Source organism: Branchiostoma floridae, chromosome 13 (genome assembly GCF_000003815.2).
Source record: "Branchiostoma floridae strain S238N-H82 chromosome 13, Bfl_VNyyK, whole genome shotgun sequence".
In the NCBI taxonomy this organism is placed as follows: Eukaryota; Metazoa; Chordata; class Leptocardii; order Amphioxiformes; family Branchiostomatidae; genus Branchiostoma; species Branchiostoma floridae.
Window position 1 is genome coordinate 11,487,069 of NC_049991.1, and position 22,739 is coordinate 11,509,807.

The 22,739-nt window shown below is 41.5% G+C and overlaps 5 protein-coding genes across 9 annotated transcripts in view; 3 read left to right on the plus strand and 2 right to left on the minus strand.

Moving 5' to 3' along the window:
• Nucleotides 1-15,388, minus strand: part of LOC118428948 (kinesin-like protein KIF19) — a 28,717-nt gene extending 13,329 nt beyond the window's left edge. For 2 of the 5 annotated variants that reach the window (XM_035839259.1, XM_035839258.1), the window contains exons 1-4: nt 15,251-15,388; nt 14,630-14,867; nt 13,013-13,121; nt 12,571-12,651 (exon numbers count right to left, since the gene is read on the minus strand). In XM_035839259.1, coding sequence (XP_035695152.1) covers nt 12,571-12,651; nt 13,013-13,027 — 96 coding nt within the window. In that variant the 5' untranslated portion in view covers nt 13,028-13,121; nt 14,630-14,867; nt 15,251-15,388. Of the gene's footprint in view, nt 1-12,570; nt 12,652-13,012; nt 13,122-14,629; nt 14,868-15,152 lie in introns of all 5 variants that reach the window. The other 3 variants (XM_035839257.1, XM_035839255.1, XM_035839256.1) reach the window with 2 other exon arrangements.
• Nucleotides 15,389-15,454: 66 nt separating this feature from the next.
• Nucleotides 15,455-20,794, plus strand: LOC118428987 (dual specificity protein phosphatase 3-like). The gene is made up of 6 exons (XM_035839321.1): nt 15,455-16,139; nt 18,760-18,902; nt 19,258-19,424; nt 19,826-19,950; nt 20,281-20,373; nt 20,484-20,794. The coding sequence occupies exons 2-6, from the start codon at nt 18,804-18,806 to the stop codon at nt 20,696-20,698; spliced, it is 699 nt and encodes a 232-aa protein (XP_035695214.1). The 5' UTR covers nt 15,455-16,139; nt 18,760-18,803; the 3' UTR covers nt 20,699-20,794.
• Nucleotides 17,031-17,544, minus strand: LOC118429021 (late histone H2B.L4-like). The gene has a single exon (XM_035839362.1). The coding sequence runs from the start codon at nt 17,394-17,396 to the stop codon at nt 17,031-17,033; it is 366 nt and encodes a 121-aa protein (XP_035695255.1). The 5' UTR covers nt 17,397-17,544.
• On the plus strand, nt 17,828-18,792 carry LOC118429029 (late histone H2A.2.2-like). The gene has a single exon (XM_035839371.1). It carries the CDS (start codon nt 17,977-17,979, stop codon nt 18,337-18,339), a length of 363 nt encoding a protein of 120 aa, XP_035695264.1. The 5' UTR covers nt 17,828-17,976; the 3' UTR covers nt 18,340-18,792.
• Nucleotides 20,795-21,452: 658 nt separating the features above from the next.
• The window catches only part of LOC118429002 (microsomal glutathione S-transferase 1-like), a 2,418-nt gene continuing 1,131 nt past the window's right edge, over nt 21,453-22,739 (plus strand). The window contains exon 1 of the mRNA XM_035839339.1: nt 21,453-21,842. Within this exon, the coding sequence (XP_035695232.1) occupies nt 21,717-21,842 (126 nt within the window). The 5' untranslated portion in view covers nt 21,453-21,716. The remainder of the gene's footprint in view (nt 21,843-22,739) is intronic.

The window sequence follows — 22,739 nt, forward strand, 5'->3', positions numbered from 1 at the left end:
CCGGTCTGGTACAGAGGACACTACAACTTTTTAATTAATGTTAGGCCACAGCCAAGTAGCTTGGGCATGGACTGACTCTTGTTCAAGCAGAAAACATTGAGTTTGAGGCCTGATTGCACACCTGTCAACCTACATCAATACAGACGACATTTGTCATGCGCGTCAGCGTGCCGAATAAAGGATTCAGCGGCAAATGACGCCTCTAAGTACAAAATCCACATATTATGTTGGAGAGGAAACAATTGTATGCTATAAATGACTCGCAAGAATAGAGGAGCACACAATGTACATTGGTGAAAAAGCTTTTGATGTGCTTCCAAGGTTATATTCCCTTATGCAAGATACATACATTTGTACATGTACATGTATGCATGTATGATCAAAGAGGAGACATTAAAAGAAAAAAAATCAATTACATCAAAAGAACAGGCATAGCAACAATGTATATGCTTATAATCCTTGGCAATACACTTTTGTGGCAAAAGTATCATGATGGTACAGTTATCATCCTGAAAAATACAGTTTGAACACTAACACTACATGTACATTTGTAGTAATAAAAGGGCAATAGTTCCTCACTTTCATGTAACATGTAAATTTTGAAACCTTATCTCCAAAACAGTTTAAGACTTCGTTCCTATGATTTAAACTGGTCTGAACAAAAAAAGACGAAAAACAATTTTTAAAATTATACATGTAAGAGATCATAATAACATAATGCGTGATCATAATAATGTGCATCTGGACTCTAATAACATTGCATGTAAGCAGCGTCTTTCCATGTCATTACAATTGCAGTAACGTACACATGAGAAGATCAAGAGCCCACTGATGAATTCTCCCCTCATTACTGCCATGAGCTGGCTAATCCCTTACTGCAGTGCTGCTGCACGACAGCCTTTTGGCTTTGCACGCTTTGAAAGCTTGCACACGCAACTATCACCAAATGTACATGTACAATGTAGGCTTAGGCGCATGGCTGGCAACAGAGCTGTGTCATTTCATTTCTTGTATGAATCTGTTTGTGAGAATATTGGTCTTGACTTTATAAAGATCTGTCTTTCTTATAATTATGTCTCTCTTCAAAATCACAGACTGAGGAGACTTGCAAAGACTTGTTTTGTACTATTTCTCCAAACTATAAAAAATAGGACAAAAGTGCATAGATCTAAATCTTTCAAAAAAATCTTTACCCTCCATGCTACAGAAAATCTATCTCATAATATTGTCTTGAGGGTTTTTAACTGCCTAACTGAGAGCAGAGCTACATTTGTAACATGTGGCCACATGGTCAGATACTTGTTTATTCCAGTCCTTTTCAGGTGCGCTGTGACCTTCCCTTGCCTGTTTGCACAAGTATGGGTAACTATAGGTATTGTCGTACAGGGTAAATACAGTGAAACTCAAAAACATGTAGGAATACACCTGTAAAACCTGGTCTCAAAGGCTTGTTGAATACAGATGCTGTTTTGGAAAGAGCTAAATAGCCACACTTAGCATTCTAGCACCGATAATTTCATAACATGAATATATGGTGGACTGTAACTTTTAGCACTTAGTGTTTACCGCAAAATAATGCTCTTGGTGATGGGAGCGTTTGTTTTGCAACTGAAAACATCTTTTATACCAGGTGCTATTAGTCACACGAAGCAACACCCAATGTCATTCATGGTCATTTCACCTGGTTGGACAATGTGGATGACGCCATTAATGCCTGTCTCATCTGCTGATCCTCCCCACAAACTTTACTCAACCTCCTGGGGAAGCTTTACAGCCGCCCAACCATGCCACGCTTTACGCCTGCGGGCTACGTTTGACTGGCTTCCCCGAACAAAAAACTTCATGGTCCATTTCCATCCCAAACAGAGACAACTATAGGTATTGGAAGGGAGGATCCCTGAAAGGACATAACTAGGAGAATACGGCTGCGTGTGGGCATGTCTGTAATGTTTGCAGTGACAGATCTTTTGTAGCAGTTTCTGAAAAGCTACTGTAATCCTGCATTTCTTGAAAGGGGACTAGACAAGAGAGACCTGTAGTTGCCTCTCAGAAAAGGTGACCATGCATTGGCTATTCAGCACTACATGTACCTTACAATGCATACCTGTAAACACAAATCAATTGTGCAGTCCTCAGCTGTTTTGTATGTGTAACTCTTGTTGCTACCGTAAAAGTCCTTGGAATTTGTTGTTAACAGTTTCAGATAGCCTGCCAATACAGATGATACCTTTAAGGCAGTTTTTCATCATTTCAAAAATGAATAGAAATGTACATGTGTGCCTTTCTGAATAAGTTTTGGGGATCTAAATTCTTGCAATTCTTTTTGTCAAACATATTTCTGATCATGAGGGTCCATAATTAGAAAAGTCTGCTGGTGCAGACTTCCTCCCCCAAGAGACTCAAGTATTGTACAGCCATCAGGATATAGTACATCATTAAAGATAGATCGACCCCTGCTATTTATAATTCTTCTGCTGCCTTCAAAGTTCTTCTCATAATTTGCTATATTTATAACCATAATCATGCTCCTACACATGTATGCTTTCACAGAATTTTAGAAGATGAGTACTGGTGTTATTAAAATTTGTACAGCGCTACTCTGGAAACAGGAGGGGATGAAAGGACACAGAAATTATGAGATGGCAATCGTTCCTAACGCCATTTATTTCTTATACTGCTGTGATAACATAAAAATATAGCCAGGGTTGTACACTTAAATTACTGAATAACGTAGATCTGCGTCAGCCTGGGAGATAAGTTGATGACGTTGCTAGCTTCAAATGACATCATTAGATGTACAATTTTCTTCAACAATACAGGTTGGATCAGTCTGGTGATCAGTATAGATGGTACTATATCCTTTGTTTACAAGTAGAGAATCAACAGTCATCTTGCAGTACGTTTGCAAAGTCTACCCACAGGGCAGAATGTAAAGAGTGGTTGTACAGGTTGAAAGTCTCCTACCGACCGCAATCATTGTAATCTTGTCAATAAACCCCTCCGCAAAGCTGGCAGAACAAATCCACTGCCCCAGGCATCTATCCATAGAAACCAGGCAAGCCTTTTTTATGTTTCCGCTTCACCTTTTATGTTGGCCCCCTGCTTTGATAAGTTTCCCTCAATGCGGTTTAAGGCATTGGTTCCTGCCTAATCCGACAGTGTACGCATGTATGTCGTTACCAGTGGTACTTAATGTAGGTTAGAGGAGGTAAGAAGTAGTGAAGAGATTGTGAACTTAACTGTCTTAAGGCTAAGGGAGAAAGTATGTCTAAAATTGGGCACATTTCTCACATGTGTCACACTGTGACATCTAACATCAAAATCTTGTAAAATAGAAGAATTTTCTACTTTTTTTCTCACTAATTTTGACATGGCAATTTGACGTCTTTAGATGAAGGTACATGTAGGACACTAAGGAACTACATGCAGGTACAAATTTCTTCAGGTGAAATCACTGTGCCTGTAGGGGGTCTAATGGCCAGGTAAACAACAAGGCATCCCTGGGGAGGCAACAATCAGACGCTTTAAGCATCTTCTTCCATTGACACCTCAGAGTAAACAAGGAATGACGTCAGAGGCGATGTCTTGTTGTTGGAAGGTAGACAACGTAAGTGTTTACAGACTAAGGATGAAAGCAGAGATGAACCCAAACAGTCAACAACACTCCTTTCATCTCGGCCCCTGTTGGTATTGCTTTACCAGAGTGGGTTACCTCATATGGGATGTTTGACAACAATTCAGGGAGTCAATGACATTTTAGCTTCTTCCAAGGGATTACAATTTCTTTGTCAACTTTTTTTTTTAATGACATAACATACCAAACACCTATTCACTCCAGAGCCAATAATTGTAGACATCATAATTCCTTTAATCCAGTCAGAGAACTTACATTATTAGTTTGGTCCAAAGAGCTGGATAGACTTTGAAATTATACTATTTTAAAAGACGTACTGAAATTGTTGCAGGGCAACAAATGCCTGAATGTTACTTGTTGGCCAGTAAAGAGTTAAGTAGACAAAAAGAGGTTGACCTTAGGCTATTATAAAGGTCACACATGGAAGGTACATGTGGAATAGTTACTAACAGGGTTATAAAGGTTGCACGTGGCACCACACCTGTCTGGGCACAAGTCCCTCCGGGATGACCCCATCTTTTTTGTTGGCACGCAAGCACTTTCCTTTGGGCTGGAAACACATACCACCAACACACCGGGTGGTAAACAACACAAGGTGCAGACAACTTTGCGAATTACCTGCCGTTGTACAGGTAGAGGAACACATATTTGTCCTGAAAAGATCCCTACATGATCTGAATCATTGGATATAAACTTAAGATGGTTGCAGATATTTGAAGATCTAGTGTAAAGCCCTTAATAGTAATCCTCCAGATAGTAGCATGTTCAATTAGCAACACAAAACAAATATGCCATGTCCATTCCTACTGGGGCTTTTAACACTAATAGTACGTTTTGTCCTTTGTCATCCTCTGAGTGATAATGCTGCCTTGACACGCAAAGCGTATACGATAACCACATGCGACTTCACTGTCAATTTTCTGGAAGATCCTATTATTAGTTTTCTTTCAAGCAGAACTATTCAATCCCTTCTAGACATGCAAAGCTATTCTTTACCTGAAGAAAGATGCTCAGACTATGTCTGGAATGAATTTCTCTTGCCAAAATTGGATATTGTAATATTCATACGTTTCTAGCACCTTTATGTCCTGCCAAAAAGATTCAAGTCTTTGTGTTAAAATATCAACAGAGCCTTTTGTAAAGCTGCAACTGCATCTAATTTCCAATGGCTGCAAGGACATTGAGAAAATGTGACACGCTGCATCTTGTGCTGAAAATTTGGGAACATTCTTTCCCACACTGACTCTGTATCTAAGCTGGCTTCATTGTTGGGTGATACTATTAGCCAAGAAAAGCATTCTGTCTGCATGGAGCATGATCTTTAACCTTTCCAGCCTTCTCTCATGACTGAAGGGCTGGCCCTGCAACCTTTTTTCTCATGATGTTTCTGTTCACTGGACAACGTTTCTAAAAATACTGCCTGAAGGATGCCCCGGCGCCCTCCTGAGATTGATCACAGACATAGCAACTGTCCAAGCAGCTAACAAACAGTGAATGAGAGATTTGTTGTGACTGACAACAATTTGCACTATAAAAGGCAGTCTGAGTTGAAATTGTTCAACATGCAGTTTTTTGTTGACCATGACATTTATAGTGATACAACTGGCTATTGTACCCAAAATGTATCTTAGGCCTAGTGAAGTCAAACTGTGTGAAAGCCTTTGCAGTTTCGGAGATGTTACAGCAAGCCCATGTACCTGATGAAAGCCATGTTGAACTCTCTTTACCACTTACACATGTAACATCAATGTAAGCACATTAGGTACAAATCTTACTGAATGCCAGACGCTAGTGTTGGAAGGCACTTCAGCACTTCAGCACTTCAGGTCCTGACAAATTTTGCTGTTTTTTAATTATCATATCAACAGTAGAAACAGCGTTGGAAGGCATTTCAGCACTTCAGGGACCTGTCACATTTTGCAGTGGTTATTACTCAACAGCGGAAGAAGCTAGACCACATAACTCTGAGCTCCATTTCTCCATAATCTGTGATTTTGGGTCGTTCAGGGGTATTCTTCTATCCGATGCTTAAATTTTATCCAAGAGGTGTGTCCATATACAATGCACAGGAAATGCATGTACATGTACATACAATACATCCATATACAATGTAGCTCTAGGTGGGGCTCCAAAATACAAGCTCTCATTGATGGGAGCATCCTGACCACAAATCTACCACGTCACACCATGTCTGTGACGTGTGGAGTTCTTGTAAGCACCGCAAAGTGCTGATTCCGCTTGTAGATTACAAGTCTTACAATAGTTCCCCGCAATTAGGTCCCATTTAACTCCACCCCTATCTGAGTATGAAACACTTTGTCATCCTCTACTGAAGTCAAGCATTACATAACTTCTTGCCCTGCTGGTGTAACAATGGCAGTTAGATCCTCATAGACAGGAAATCCTGAAACCCAACACACACTCCAACTCTGTCCACTGCCCTCCCAATTGTCTCTACATGCTTGGCAGAAAACAAAAACCTAATCATCAAGGATTGTTTGCCGTGAACCACAATTGAACAGATGGTGAAAAAGTCATCCAAACTTATTGGTTTGTGGACCAGGCTGACCTCTAAAAGCTGTTGTTGTTTAGTAGAAGTGGAGTTGAGGTAACTGGAGATCAACCATTATTGGATCAAATTATGCCAGTCAGAATCCAGTTAAACTTAAAGATTGCTGGGGCTTTTTTCACTTTATTCCAATCCAAAGAGTTACTTATTGCTAGCAATCTAAAGGGACAGAGCAAACTATTTTAATTAGTCACTGCTACTGTGCTAGCTGTGTGTGGCAAAATCACGTTGGTTGACAATTTGGAAAGAAAAGTATGGTTGATGAATGTAGCAGTCCAAAAGAGTTTCGCATTTTCCTCATATCCCTTCAGTATTCATGAAAACTTCCCTAAGTTACTGTGTCTTTGGGGCTAATTGCAAGTGAACAAAATCAAATACATGGAGTGATTGAAAATGGGTAAATAATCTAAATTTGTACATCACACAGTCTCTCACACTTTTACCTGCTTGTAATGAGTGTTCAGCCTTCACCTATTTCAAATCATCATCTTACCAGTGTAACCCAGCTCATTCTGTATGTAAAAGTAATTATCCAAAGCTATACATGTCTCCTCATCTAGAAGGAATGAGCACATTGTTGTCCCTGGTCAAATTGGAACCGCACAATTACAGACAATTATGTTCATTTCACTGACTACATTTTGTATTCATACATGTAGTATAGTAACAGAAGAGGAAAAATGATATCCACTTAAAAATTCGAACCAACAAAGTTCAGGGGGAATCAACTCAAAGATACATTCTCCAAGCCAGGTCCAACAGCAACAAAGGGAATTCTTAGGATTAGGCAATAAATTAGACTGCACGGACAATAGACTTTGAGAATATACTACTACATATATTACTATTGTCAGTGTTCACCTTTGTGTACATGAGTTGGAAGTCAAAAGGCTGTTAAAAAATTCAGGAGTTAGCGTGATAAACTTCTGCTGAATCAACAAAACTATTTGTGGTTTGAGTTTGTTTCTATGCTGGGATGTGACCTTACTAGTAGATACATGTACACCAGATACAAGCACTATTCTGACTTGACAGTTGATATATGTACAGAACCAAATGCTTTCGAAGGGATTTAAACCAAACATTGTGCCGATTTCAATGCCTATAAAATATGTTTTCTTGTACAATACTGGTGTTTTGGACCTGAATCTGAATAACTTCTGCAGTGCCATATCAGTACTGTGCTGGTAAAAATCCCTAGTTACAGGACATAAACCTTAGATTCTCAAATGCAGTAACAATAATTGATGCATAACATTATCGTTTAATCTATATACAATATTCTATTCATATGCATGCTGTTGAATGGACCTATTTTTGGCATTCTGAACAAAAGCCATCGTCCACAACTTCTTGCGGACCTAATGATCGTAGCCTTCCACTAATACATGTAAAGGTCTGCAGAGACGAATCACTAAGCAAAATTCCGCTAATTGGCACTCAAATTCTGTGCAGTACTTCAGGTTTACAAATGTCTACAAAGAACACTGTTCTCATGCATATGCATGGTATGGATATGTCAGTACCAGCAACAGCTCAACACTGGTTCATAATTTGATTTCTACACTAAAAGTTAAATACTAATTGTTACAAACAATGTATAACAACTCACAAAATGATAACTTTGTCATATAGAATTTGTAATCTGGAAGAATTTCCATGCATGTCTGCTTTTCGCTTGTTCTGTGTTTGCTAAGTTGGCGTCCAAATACCACAGGATAAAGCGTGTGGAGATATGAACGGAACTCAAGTTGAGACAGAACAGTTGTGTACACAAACTGGTGGCTTTACCAGCCCACTTCTGCTCTCATGTTGACTTACTTGGAGAAAGTTACATGAACAGTAGGATTTGGGCACAACCCTTGTTAGACTTCGTACCATTAATGATTTTGAGGTCACAAAAAGTTGAGCAAGTTTTTTTTACATCACAAAACTTTACTCAATGTGCTGCATTGAAAGCTTGTTGTCAAACAAACTTGCTAGTTATTTATTACATTAATCTAGATCGCATTACCTCTTTCAAAAAGAATTAAAACATCTTTTATTTAAGACATAAACTTTGATAAAGTCACACTATCTAGATGTGACCTATAGACACTTGCTATAGACATATAGAATAGCCTCTTAAATGGTTTTTAATGTTCGGAAGAACAGCCTCTTCAAGGGTTTGGGGTCAAATACATGTACATGAATACAAAACAGAGCTTTAATGTTTTGATAAAGCAGAAAAAGTTAGATAAATATTGAACACAAATGTCATCTATACTTTGGATTTGTTGTGTTCAATGTCATCGTTGTTATGTTTTAGTATGGACTTAACAACCACATTGAATATCTTGGTTGGAGTCAAAAATATGTGAATGTACTTGTTTCTTTGTTTTGAAATGTTTAGGATTGTTTACCCCAGGGAAAGGCCATACTGTATAGAAACTGGGTGACAATAACACTGAAAACAGCTCTGCCACTGTGAAACGTGCAGGATGTTTGGTGATATCTGGGTCTGTAAAACTCCGGGCCATGGCAACAATCAGGACTGCCAGCAAGCACTAAGGTGCTGCACCATTTTACCTGCAATTTTAAATGTACCACTGTCATACGTGTTTGTAAAGACAGGTGTTACGTATACATTTGGCCTGCAGTTTTCTGAAGATGTATAAACAATCATTCCTTGCAATATCCTTCATGAATTTACAAGTACAAAAGAAGACCTCTGACTATTCTTTATATAACACAGAATAGCAATCAACGGGCTCAGACTCGGTAACGTCAGAAGTGTTAATCAATAATGTAGCTCAGGTCGCAGCACGGTGATGAATGACAGCACACGGCATTGGTGAATGTGAGTAACCACACATAGCTGGTTTCCCATGGAACTACATCTTAGTGGGAAACCTTGAATAAGGCCACCTGTTCTGTGGTTGGAGAGGTTGGTATATAGAAGCTGAACTATGTGTAGTTTGCACTGTCTACATTGTGTAAATAGCTCACATAACTTTTGAGCCTTCATGATCATTTGAGAACTCTGAGATGATTTAACTGGGCTCAAATGGGTGTGCTTGCACTTTTGTACAAAACTGGAGCTATGCTCCTAATTTCTGACTGTGGATGTGCTAATACAACTGTATATTTTTGAAGTGTTGCAGTAATCTACGTAAAGGATGACTTGTTGCACACTAACATCATGAAAAACAATAAAACCTTTATTGTATCCCTTTTCATACCTACTTTCACATTCAACCTCTACAGAGATGCAGTAATTATAATGTTTGTAATTAGGTTTTGCTGGAGTGCTACTTAAATCTATCATCGTAACTATGTTGTGTATGTTTTTTGTGTGAGTGCCTAAATCTTAAGGTTAGGTACACCAGTACAATTTAGGTACACCAGTCATCTATTCACAACAATGAATTTTGAACCCTGCATGATGTATGCAAACAAGAGACAAAACACCAAACATTTACCCACCCAGAGGGGTGATATCATCCTATGACTTACAACATGAAAAAGTAAGATAATCCTTCACCATTGAGTAGTACTTACAGAGGCAGCAGGTAACTAGGGTTTTAATCCAAGCACTTTGCAAGAAGATGAATCAGAGAAATGACAAAAGAATGGTGTCTTTGTCTTAATCTTTATGAAGTACCATTAACTGAGTCGAAAATTTAATATCTTGATTATATTTTTTGGGGGTTAAATTCTAAAACAAAAAAATTTTGAAATCTTATGTAACTTCTGTGCTATGTTATTACATTTACAAGCTATTCTGCTTCAGAGGCTAATTTCACAGGTAACCCACTTTGCACAAAGGCACAATTGGCGCTGTTTCCACTAAGTTGCATTTGCTCACCTACTTTTGGGACCACAAAGTGGTTTGTACCCATTTAACCTGTAATTGCCTGGCAAAAACTGGGTTCCAGGCAGTTTGTGACATTGCATCTGGGTGAACAGGCAGATGACAAGTGACTGAAATGGACATATATTGGCAGTGTTCTACGGGCCAGGATGTCCAACCCAGGGCCAAGTGTCAGATCAGGCTCCATGCTACTGAGCTGGCCCATGTTCGTACGTGTCAAAATACATGGATTCCAGTGAAGGACAACTCCAATCCTTGTCAGCCAAGACTGTGTAGAGTCCTCCATACGAACCAAATCATTTGTTGAGCTATGTTGAAGTACCCTTCAATTCCTGCCTGCCCGTAGTAACTGTTTCTAGGGGTATCAAATATTACCTGTGTGCAACTGTACACAAGCCACTTGTTTCTATTCAACATTGAGAACATGAAAGACATCATGACTTTTTACATAATAATCATAGCAACCACCCACTTTAGGAACGACTGTAGTGTTTCCTTGTTACGTCTACATGTAGGTGTTTTGACTTCATTTTGTACACTGTAAACACTCTTCTATGAGAGAAACATATTAATATATATGATATGAAGTGCTTAGTAACATCATGTGCGTTTGGCTCATAATCGCTTTTCCTGCTTTCATGTCACAAAGATGGGTACATGTACAATGTACATTAGTGACACTGTACTATCCCCTATTTATCAGACATGTGCAGACAGTGCGGAACCACACCTGGATAACTGTTCTCATCTCCAGGTATTTCAATTGTCACCATCCATTGTCGGACTACACTACACATACGTGTACACCCTTATATAATAGGAGACGCGCTGCGGCACTTCTACACACCACAAGTGAAGAGACAATGTCAAATGGCATAGTCGTGTTTTGTCAACTTTACCCTGGCATTGATGACAAAGGCTTTGGTGCACGCTAGTTGAGGTAAAAGTGACAAAAGAAAGGAAGGGACACTTAAGAAGATACGATCAGGCAGGCTACTTTACAAGCAACCCCTTCATGTCTCTTAAACCTGTCTGCCTCAGTCAGCAACTTCTTTTCACCAGAAAAATGTTTGCCAACAATGGAGAACCGTTGAAAGGTCTCAGATGGTCAGAATTTCAAGTCTTCCACTGTGGTTTGTGTTGTATTCATTGTCTATTCAGGTTATCAATTTGTTTCTGCTGCTGGTAGCAGTTGTAGCAACTGCCGAGTTACGCGATGCTCAAGTGTACACTTTCACAGGTGTGCGGTCACTATCAGTTCCCTAGACATAGCGTCCTGTCAAAAATAAAACAAACATCCCCTTTCCTTCCACTTCCCATATGACCATCACCTGTTGACTCTACTTATATTTTAGAACCAATGCTTGTTATCAGTAAGTTAGTAAGTACCCATTTCAGATTAAGATATTGATACACTTTCAAGAAAATCAACTAAAATGCCAATTTTTCACAGTACAAACATTGTTAGTTTCTTTGTAACTAAACTCTAGTTGCCACCACTAGAAAAATGGATCAACCTCAACTGCTGATGTTGACTAAGGCAAAAACAAGTAGAGCCGGCTGAAGTACCGAGAGAAAAGCTTTGTTGCTCATGTTTGACTCTGCAACCTGATCTAACAATCAAATGTTTCACAGCCCCATTAACTCAAGTATCGTCTTAAGAGAGCTCAAGTCTTGAAGGCGAATGACCGTGAATCTAACACCTCAAGCATAATCTCTGCTGTAGAATTAAGTATCACATGATACAGTGGTACAAGTGGGGGAAGCTTATCACCCCCGCTACTTTTGCGTACAGCAGGATCGTGCTGAAGTGGAGATCCAATACTCGTGGAAACAGCAAGATCCTGTTTCAGCGCGGACTGTGGTTTTGACGTAGCTTCCGTCCAATAACAAACACTGTCCATTTGGTCCAACACCTGATCCGAACCTAAATATAACTCACTGTTATTACATTGAAGTAAAGGTGGTATGGACTTATATGTTCAAACACATTGGGATCAGTCATTTTTAAGCTTTATCCATCAATTCTCATCCCAACTAGCCAGCTTTTCAGTTGAACATTTTACTATACTTGTTGCACTTGTGGGATTACGTTAACAGAGGTTTAGGCCAGATGTGGTTCTTTGCTGTTTGCCTGCGTATTTGTGTCCTACTTGTAGGTGGCACATGTAAATGTATATAGCATGCCGGTCCTTGTCATTTTAACTAACTGGATTAAATGGCAACATCTGCAATGCCAAAGGGCAAACATCTTTCCTCTGCTGCAGTACTCTGCTGAGTAAACACCCGCTTGTCAGGGAGGAAGAGACTGAGAGCAACTAATACTATTTGTCATGACAATTTGTATTCTTGTTTCCAATTCTGTCCATGATTTATCAGTGAATATCACTATCCTGTTACCAATCAGATAACTAATTGCAAACGAAATGACAATCCTTAAGCTGCGGCTCCCGATATACATTGGCACACATGATCTATAGCACAAACCAACAAAATTACTGCAGGAAGACTTACATTGTTGTCGACGCGGTGGGCAATCAACGTCGCTCCCTGTTCCAGCTCGGCATCACTGACGGGCCGGACACGGAGGGCCACCTACACCGTAAACACAGCGAATCAGACAACGCTTAGTACATCAGAGGCTAGTGTAGAAGGATGCTTAAAGTAATTTCTTAAATCAGATCAGTTGCTAGAATTACTACAGAATGCACAGTGGCTTCCCTTCTTTTTGGATGCACAAATACTCTAACAAGATTACATGTACTGTTAGGTTTTGAACCAATTGGCATAATTGGTAATACCATTTTACCAACAGTACAAAGGCTTGACTTCCCACTTTCTCAAAACAAAGCTTGTACTCTGCATATAGTGGCTTACAACATTTTTTGCCACAATGTAGTGTTCGACTGTGTCCAAAAGAACATGCTTTCAGGTAGAGTTGTGTAACAATATTTACAAGTATTCGATGCATTTTAGTGGACGTAATTGTAAGTCATCATCATCATCATCACTTTATTTAGCCAGGTGTACACGCTCAGGACGTACGCCCTGTTTTTCAGAAGTTCCTGGAACGACAAATGTCGCGTCAATAGTGCTAATTACTTTCACTTGATTAGTGGTATGTCTGCATCACATCTATAACAATCATATAGATTATACAGTGACCGATGCTCTGGTCATCAGTGTCCAGTTCATAAATAATAAATAATGGACATTTTCCCACAGGTCACTGTGCCCTGGACACTTTCATTAGAACCATTTTCACACCTGTCTGCGCAACAGACCCCATCATTTTTCATCTACTGTACTTCAGTGATGATGCGACATGGACACACCTATGACAATAAGAGCTAAAATGTGTTCTTAATTACACACGTTGATACACAACCGCACCTAATGTCACACCTCTACTGACACTTCTACAAGGCTAACTTGGATAATATACTATAACATGCATTGGCATAATACCGGTCATAAGCCTTATACCGGTCGATTAAAAATAGTGGAACTTAAAGAGATCTACACATGCAACAATAGTTATTTCTGAGGTATGCACACTTCAGACATCTAGGTGTCCAATACATAATTTACAAAGCATCGATAACAATGCGTTCGAAGACAACAAGGCCAAAAGTTTTCAGGTCATTTTCGGGGCAGGCGAGCTCGTCGTGGGACAAACACACTGTCACGTTCATCGCCAGATTTGTAGATAATAATCACATGTGCTCACGGCACAAGACAAGCATGATTCAACAGCAATCTTGAATTTCTTTTGGTGACCTACAACTCGTGTAAAAGTGTGAGGAACCGTTGCATTATCGCCCGGATCTACGGCTGAATGGGTCAAATTGAACGTACGCCGCCATTTTCCCGCCATTTTTAATGCTACGGCCAGCAGTAAAGTTTTACGTCATAGCGGTTGTGACGGATCAAAATTAAATGAAAATTCTTGTCAGTATACGCCCATTTTCTCATGACTTTTTGTATGCTCATGCAGATTTTTGTTTTGTGCAACTACTAACAGGAAAGAAAGGAACAACAGAGGATGTATAAAGGTACATAGCGGCAGTTAATTGTGCCGTGTTTCGTTCGACCGGTATAGTGCACCCCCTTCCAACCACGCGCCCGTTCTCCGTGCAATTCCGCGGTGTGTTCCAATTACGATATTATGTTTTTAGCAGGACCAGAGAGACAAAATAATTTACACAGAAGAAGTGGCAAAGGTAAGCTGTAACAGCAACATGTAACTGGAGAAAATGATGCGTTGATCATTTGCCAAATTAGCATTGCTTGAGAAATTGCAGTAAACCGACCGGTATTATGCCAATGGATGTTACTTGTTGTGTACAGAAAACATGAATTTGCTCCGGATGGGAAATGATGTGATGAAAACACCTGAGTTTCAACAGTGAAAAAGACACCTGCTGATTGAGCAATGCAGATATAGTAAACATGGTGAAAAATTCTTATTGTGAAACGATATGACATGCCCTATAGAAAGTGTTAAATGCTAAGGTTGATGATACAGTACCAGGTAAACCACTGATGGAGAAATAACCGTCGAAAGTTTTACCGTGAGTTGGTGGTCCTGCCCTCCCCCTTCTGTCTTCATCGCACCGTCGTGTTTCATCTTAGCATTCTGCGGTTCCCCCATGGCTGGCTGTGGGCCGTGTCATCCTCGCAAGACGACTCCCCGGTCCGGGGGAAGACTGTTCCATGTTGAGGGAGTTATCAGTTGCACAAATGCGGGAGAAATGTCGGCACTAGCACGAGTAAAACGTTGTCACGGACCAGTAGTTCACATCCTGAAACTGGACAGTAAAAAATTATGTAGGACAGGTTAGAGCTCTGAAACCTAGCGACTTCTCTCGCGGGCTTCACGTATGCCGTTGCCAAGAGAAGGCTAAGCTATTTAAGCGATTACAAATTATATAACAGAAAATCTCATGCTCTTCAGTTGCCCTAAGATTGTTGTCGATACGATTATTACAGCTGTAAGGATTAAACTTCAGTTAAACCCCTTGGCTGTTCGGCTTTACCTAACACGAAAACGGCCCGGGACTTTTACAAAAGGTGAGGACATACGATCAACTCACGAAAGGGAACGTATCTAAACGGATGATCTTGTCAAGGTTATACTGAGGGCTTCTAACTGTAACAAACACAGAGTTAGAACTAAAGAGGGAGTACGTACATTAGGTGGTAATGTCAGCAACCCCGGGGTCTACCCTGCCGCTTCCCCCACCGCCATAATGACTTTTGAGTGTTGCTACTACGTCACAAACCTTTGTTTTGTATCACTCCGCGCAAGGCATACTTGTACCTGGGAAAGGTATCTTCGATCTAAATATACGGAATATCCACAGATACAAAGGAACAAAGGAACAAAACACCGAAATTAACTTTTCATGAGTAAGATCAAGGTAGAGATTACTGTTGTGGGCATACAAGAAAGATTTCTGCACAAGTACACCCCGCACTATTTTGTGGGGCTTTACATACATGTTTGCACTGCGGTCCAGGTAACCAAAGTAATGGGCTGGTCCAAATTCGCAACATGGAGTTCATATTGTGTTTCACCTATGAATACAGCAACACTCTTTCAGCCATTGTTTCTGATCAAGGCGCGAGGTGCTTGGTTTCACGGTCAATGACATTTCAGTGTCTTCACAAAACCAATTTGATTTTGGTAAACCAACGCGGAGAAAGAGAAAGACTCTACAATCAGTTTGTCTGCCTAATGATATTGTTTACGACACCCTGAGGGCCATTATTAAGGATCACACCTACCTAAGAGGAGGTGGAGGGTTATGAAAATTTAATCGCCGCCATAACAATGCTGTTGGTGGTCATGAATAATTTACATAGCAACGCCTACAGCTTCGGAGCTTCGGTGCCCTGGCTTTTGTGACGTTGGTGTACACACACTTCCCTGTATGTTTTTGTGGCATATGCTTGGCAACAAGCGCGTTAAGTACCCTGTGTACAAACAATCGTTGACTTGCTGAAAACTGAGTCAAACGGCTTGCTGAACAACTTTGATCAACATACTATGCGCACAAAAGGGATCGAGAGGAACACAGGTTGCGTCTACTTTTAATGATACAATATACCTTTTTTTTTGCATATCAGAAAAAAATTAAAGAAGTGCATACATAATATGTAGCACAAAGGGGATCGAAAGGAAAACATAGGACGCATTTCTATTTTTCAAGTCTACTTAAAGTTATAATGATATGATATGCATGTTTTTGGCGTTGGCGGGATGGTGGGTAGTGCCCGTTAGCCAAGTTAGTATAACATTACCACATTAAGTAAATGTTGTGTCATTTGTCGTCTCGCAGTGCACTCAGAAAGCTTTAACGTTAACGTTAAAATGTTAATGTTACATGTAATGATATAGAGAGATTTCGGTGTAAACCAAGGTATAACATTATTTCTCATTGACAGTACATGGGACAGTGCAGCATTGAATGTACCTGTCTCATGAGGTAACGACAGTTTCAATATGTAATATGTTATGCGGAAAAACGCACGACAGGTTTTAAAGAAACGCTTTATCCCTTTCAGATATGATAGAATGGTGGATATGAAAAAAAACGTGTGTATTGAACTTTCGAAAAAATCAACAACGTCGGATAGAATAGCAGTAGCAGTAGTACTGGTATGTACCGCTAGACGACTCTGCTTGCCGGGCCATGCAAACGGGAACACCTTACACCAGTGTTTTATACATGTATTTCATATTGCTTGTGAGAAAATTCAATATACATACTAGTTTTTCCCACAAGATGCAAACTTAGCCTAGCGTGTTGTATGTAAACAAAGTGCCCTAAGCTTGACATTCCCACTTGTGTAAGGCATAGCCATCTACAAATGGTATCAATATTGTCAGAATTCCCGATGCGCTACAGCTCTTTTTTGAGATGTTGGTGGCCCTGAAAAGGGCCGGGGTTTTTGCGGTTCGAAGTTGTTTACTTGGAGCTGGTGTACTTGGTGACGGCCTTGGTGCCCTCGCTGACGGCGTGCTTGGCCAGCTCACCAGGCAGGAGCAGACGCACGGCGGTCTGGATCTCTCGGCTGCTGATGGTGGAGCGCTTGTTGTAGTGAGCCAGGCGGGAAGCCTCGCCAGCGATACGCTCGAAGATGTCGTTGACGAAGGAGTTCATGATGCCCATGGCCTTGCTGGAGACACCGGTGTCAGGATGCACCTGCTTGAGCACCTTGTAGATGTAGATACCGAAGGTCTCCCTCCTCCTCCTCCTCTTGTTCTTACCACCCTTACCCATTGGGCGGCCTTTGCCGGCCTTCTTGGCTCCCTTTGCTCCCTTTGCTGGCATACTTCAAATACGGTGATTGTGAAGTGATGGTTACCTCACGAGCATGGGACTTTTTATTGCCTCTCGACAGAAAATATGCAAATTAGGAGATTGCAGATAATCCTCATTCAGACGTGATCGAAAGCTAATGACGTTTAGAATTTTGATTGGTCACTTTACATCTGAAACAAGCCATGATTGGATATATTTTCCATTTTACACCGTCATTGGTCAATAACCTTGAAATTGATACACTAACCCAGCATATTAACGAGGATCGTCACTGTCATTCGAAGGCGTCTCCCATTGGTTGATCACTTGGGCTGTGATTGGTGCATCTCGACAAGGAACGACGCCATTGGCCACATTTTCATACGGGGGTAATAAAATCGTTTTGATTCACTCGGACGTCAGCGAAGCACAAACTTTCGGCTCTAACTGGTGATTTATGATTGGTTAACTTTTCTGGGTTTTGCTATCATTGGTTAGCGCCGTCTGTGGACAGGATCCAACTTGAGGCTATAAAAACCCAAGTAATTGACTAGTTTGCATATTTCGCAATATTTTTGCAGTTGTTTGTAAAGATACAAATCATCTGAAGATGTCTGGCCGCGGAAAAGGTAAGGGCAAGAAGGGCAAGGGAAAGAGCCGTTCATCCCGTGCAGGGCTTCAGTTCCCTGTCGGCCGTGTGCACCGTTTCCTGCGCAAGGGCAATTATTCCGAACGCGTTGGTGCCGGCGCCCCAGTCTACATGGCCGCCGTGCTGGAGTACCTGACCGCTGAGGTGCTCGAGTTGGCCGGCAACGCTGCCCGTGACAACAAGAAGACCAGGATCATCCCCCGTCACCTTCAGCTGGCCGTCCGCAACGACGAGGAGCTGAACAGGCTGATGGGCGGTGTGACCATCGCTCAGGGAGGTGTGCTGCCCAACATCCACGCCGTGCTCCTACCCAAGAAGAAGTAAACGTGAACAGCAAATACCACCGGCCCTTTTCAGGGCCACCCACATCTAACAAAAGGATCTTATCGTAACTTTGAATCTTGCGTCATGCTATTCATTTGTGGTTGACGGAAAGAATAGCTTTATATGCTATTGTCTGACAAAGTATCGAAATCCAATATAACGTTGTGCGTGTACCAGCCCGGCATTGCCATTGTACATACCGTGAAATTTACATACGCAGAAGGACCACAGTCGTGTCAAACTCCTTGTGTATACTTTTAGGCTAATGCCGTTGGGGACCGGGCGTTAGGAGGATGGAAATTGAATGCAATCCAAGCTGTTATACATGTTCGTAGAAAATGCAGATTTGCTTACAGTCGCTAGGGGACAGCTGTGCGAGTGGTACATTAAACCATTTGTTTCCGGGTCACGGTTTTGCAGAAAATGTTTCTATCCCGGTGAAGTGAAGCTGTAGAAGCACTTTAATGGCTACAGAAGTGCAGGACAGTAGGCACGAAGGAGACCCACCACCCCTGCCTCCAAGGAAGGCCAGAGAGTGTGGTTCAACGTCTTCACAACCTCATGTAATGCCCCTACATTCCTCAGTTCTGGCTACGGGCATGAGATTGTAGGATCATAGTACTGTCATCGTTGCGAGTCTTGTGACATTAAATTATCGTCACATAACATGTACATTGTCTTATAATCGTTATAAAGGCATCACAACGACGTTGATAGCAATGTCAATACAAGTGATATGCTACTCGTCGACGCTCAGGGGGAGGGTACGGTGAAGGACATCATGATAACACAAAAGATCTTCCCATGTATCGCTAACTTTTCTTTTCTAGCCTCTTTTGACAGGCTGCATGCTTTCGATATGTATGTACTATGTAGTGATGATCTTGCACAGTCTATAAAAATCATTTTGTATTTCAGCTTCTATCTTCCACTCCAGACGGTACGTTGTCCAGCCCTGACCGGGTACCCCCCACATCCTGTCGTGTGGAGGAACTGCGCCGAATCATCACCGGACCTTTCGATCTTGTGCTCATGCCCTCTCGGTCACACGACGAAGTGTTTCCGCGAATATACATCGGTGAAGGGTGTGTCTTTCTTCTTTCCACAATTGTCCAGAGGTCAAAGTAGAGTAGCTATTAAAGAATGTATGGTCCAGATATGACATAACCAAGAAACATTATTGTAATATCATTGTCTAAGAGAATTGAACGAAAAATATATTGTTTCAAAATAGAATCGTAGCGGTATTGCTTTAATCTAAGAAAGTTTTAGAGTCACAGTTTACATACAATTTACAGCGTTTGTTGTGGCCCATGCTTTGTTTTCCGGTTTTTAATGCAATCAACATTGAGTATATTGTTATATTGAAAAATAGTACATGCATATGGCATGGTGGTGAGAATGACAATGTTTTGTTTACAATGTAGATGACTTTGCTTTCTTGTCTTTCCATGTTGCAACTATGCTACATTCTTGCCTGTGACAGTGACATTGCAAAGAAGGTGGGCCGCCTGCAGGAGTTGGGCATCACTCATGTTGTAAACGCTGCGCACAATATCGGCGTGTTCACCGGTCCCCACTTCTACCGAGACACGGCTATTCAGTACCTAGGTAGGGACAGTATATAGATACACGTACGCCGTACGGCGCTAGCGCAGCGCATGTACGACTGAGAATGGGATCTTTCCTTGGTGCTACTCTGCAATCTCCCAAAGATTGATGTAGTGTTCTAAAATACCTAAACGCAGAACTCTTTTCATCAAACGTGTATATAAATAAACATTACCACTCGATAAAAACATGTATAACATTACAATTGATACATACTAATTAAATAGTACTGTTTCTTTTACCAATGGTGACTAGCAATACCCTTGTATACCAGGTCTCACTAACCCTGTGCCTGTAACGTTTATTTCCCGCGAACGATCTTTTTTCCAGGAGTTGAAGCAGTAGATCATGACGGTTTTGACATGATGCCGTACTTCATACAGACAGCCGACTTTATAGAGGACGCTCTGAGAGACTCAACAGGTACACGCGCCCATAATTCTGCTTTTAATAGTCAGTTTATCCGGACCTCCTTTTGCTCATGTTACGGAGCTGTAATTCTCTCTTTTGAAAAGATTGTTGTTTCGTCCTAGCCAAGGTCCTGGTCCACTGTCTGGAGGGCTTCAGTCGATCGGCTACCTTGGTTATAGCCTACCTGATGCTGAAGCAGGGCATGATGGTACAGGAGGCCGTAAAGACAGTCAGGGATCGGCGCGAGGTGTGCCCAAATGACGGATTTCTCAAGCAACTCTGCATACTGAACGACAAACTGCTATCGTCAGGGAGTGAACGAAAAGAAACAGTTTGAGGTCACTGCAGGACTGACTTGAAGCCTCACTTTATGTATGAAGTTGATCGAATATTTTATCAACTGAAGAATAAGATTTCTTAAGTTACAGTCGAGTTATGTAGATTTTCTACATATGAATGTATTAAAGACACATAATTGCTTTTGAAAAAGCTAGCTTTGAAGGCCTTTGTCGCATACGAATAATTCGTTGTAAATACGTACATGCATACACGTCATCTCTTGCAGTACAAGTACTTTGGAATACACTTGCACATAAAAACAACAGTGACATGTCGTTAGCGGAGATTCTAAGGAAAAAAGTCTGACAGGCATCGAAACGTAAGCAGGACAACTTGTTATGATGAACAATTCTCCAATATCCAATAACGTGCAGGTTTTGCACATGCATATGATATCCAATGTCACCAAGAAGCTCAAACGGCTCTGCTCCTTTGCTTTTGCTTGACATTTTAAGCCATATGGCAAAGCAACGAACATTGAACCGCCCGCTAGGACATTAACCCCGGTCACACGCAGGCGCAATCCAGCGTTCGCTCGGACACTTCCCATATCATAGGGCGTCGTTTAGATACCCCTAAGGCAGTAACACAGTAATCATGTATTGGAAAGTTCGACAGTAAAAAGAACTAGAAGATATCCAAAACAAATCACGAGTGAACGTCGGAGACGGAGGGGTGGGGATCGGGGGGAGTGTCTTAATAATATCTGTAGGGTTCCTTTGCTTCGGTGGTGTCTTTTGTGTCAGGACGTCACGACGGTGGCATTATGGGTAAACTGTGTGCATTTTACCTTAGGGTTATTTGTATACCAAGTCAAAGTGGGCGTGATTGTCTTGCCTGCCGTTTATATAGTTTGATCGACCCCTGACCCCCCTTGTATCACCGTCGCTTTCAAGCTTCAACGTTTCTACACGTCGTGGCGTTGGCCAGCTTGTTGTCCGTAACTATACAGGTATCCCTGTTCCCGAGTACAACACTGCATTCTGGCACCAGAATCAGCAAGTCAGGATTTCATCATGGCGTCCGCAGGCCTGTCGTTTGAGAACCCCGTGTTCGCGGCTTACGCTGCCTACTCCAGTGTGGTCTTGCTGAAGATGTTTTGCGTGACGGGCTACACCACCATCACACGTTTCAGAGTGGGGGTACGGTACCTTTAGTTGCCTTCGATCTTAGCTTTCTTTAGTCAATGTTACAGATGTTTACTGATTGTGTAACTGTGAAGACCTCTGACCCCTACCTGAAGCGGGGGCTCATTCATTCGTGTTTTTGTGAGCTGCTGCAAAATTGACAAACGTACACCGACAAGTGATCAGGGATATCTAGTCCCTAGGGTCCTGGCCTAGTACTTACGACATTCATAAGCCGTGATCGGACCTGTCAGGCACGACCTGTAGTGCACATTCCGAGTCGGTTACGAGTTGTGTAGCCAGCGCCTGTTCAACCGTGACTTGTGGTCACGCCCATCGACTTTTAATCAGTAGGCTTCTGATCTTGTGATGATTCATTACTCTCCAAGCAGAGGTTGAGTCGCGTAGATATAGTAGTAGTCGGGAAAAAAATTACTACTACGCTACGGCCGCGTGGCGCGTTGGTACACCCGATCCCTCGATCTCGGAAGTTAAGCAACGCGCGGTCCGGACAGTGCTTGGATGGGGGACCAACCAAGGACGTCCGGATTGCTGTAGCCTCACGAAGCTTTCAACGAAATCGTCTTCCGGGAGGGACGTAAAACGGGGGTCCCGTGCTCGAGGAGGTGCCTCGACCACGTTAATCAGCCTCATTACTCAACACATTGGGTACCTGCCTATGGCACTGGCTGCAAATACACCCGATATTATTATTATTACTACTATATCTACGCGACTCAACCTCTGCTTGGAGAGTAATGATTCATATGAAATGTCAGAAGGTGCAGTGCCAGTGCCGCATGTTTGGTTTCACGTCAGTGTATCGCGGAGTTTCTGTGTCGCTGTCTTGGTTGAAATTCGAATATTCCAGATAGCAAAGTACTGAGACATCTGACCCTGCAATTCCTTGTT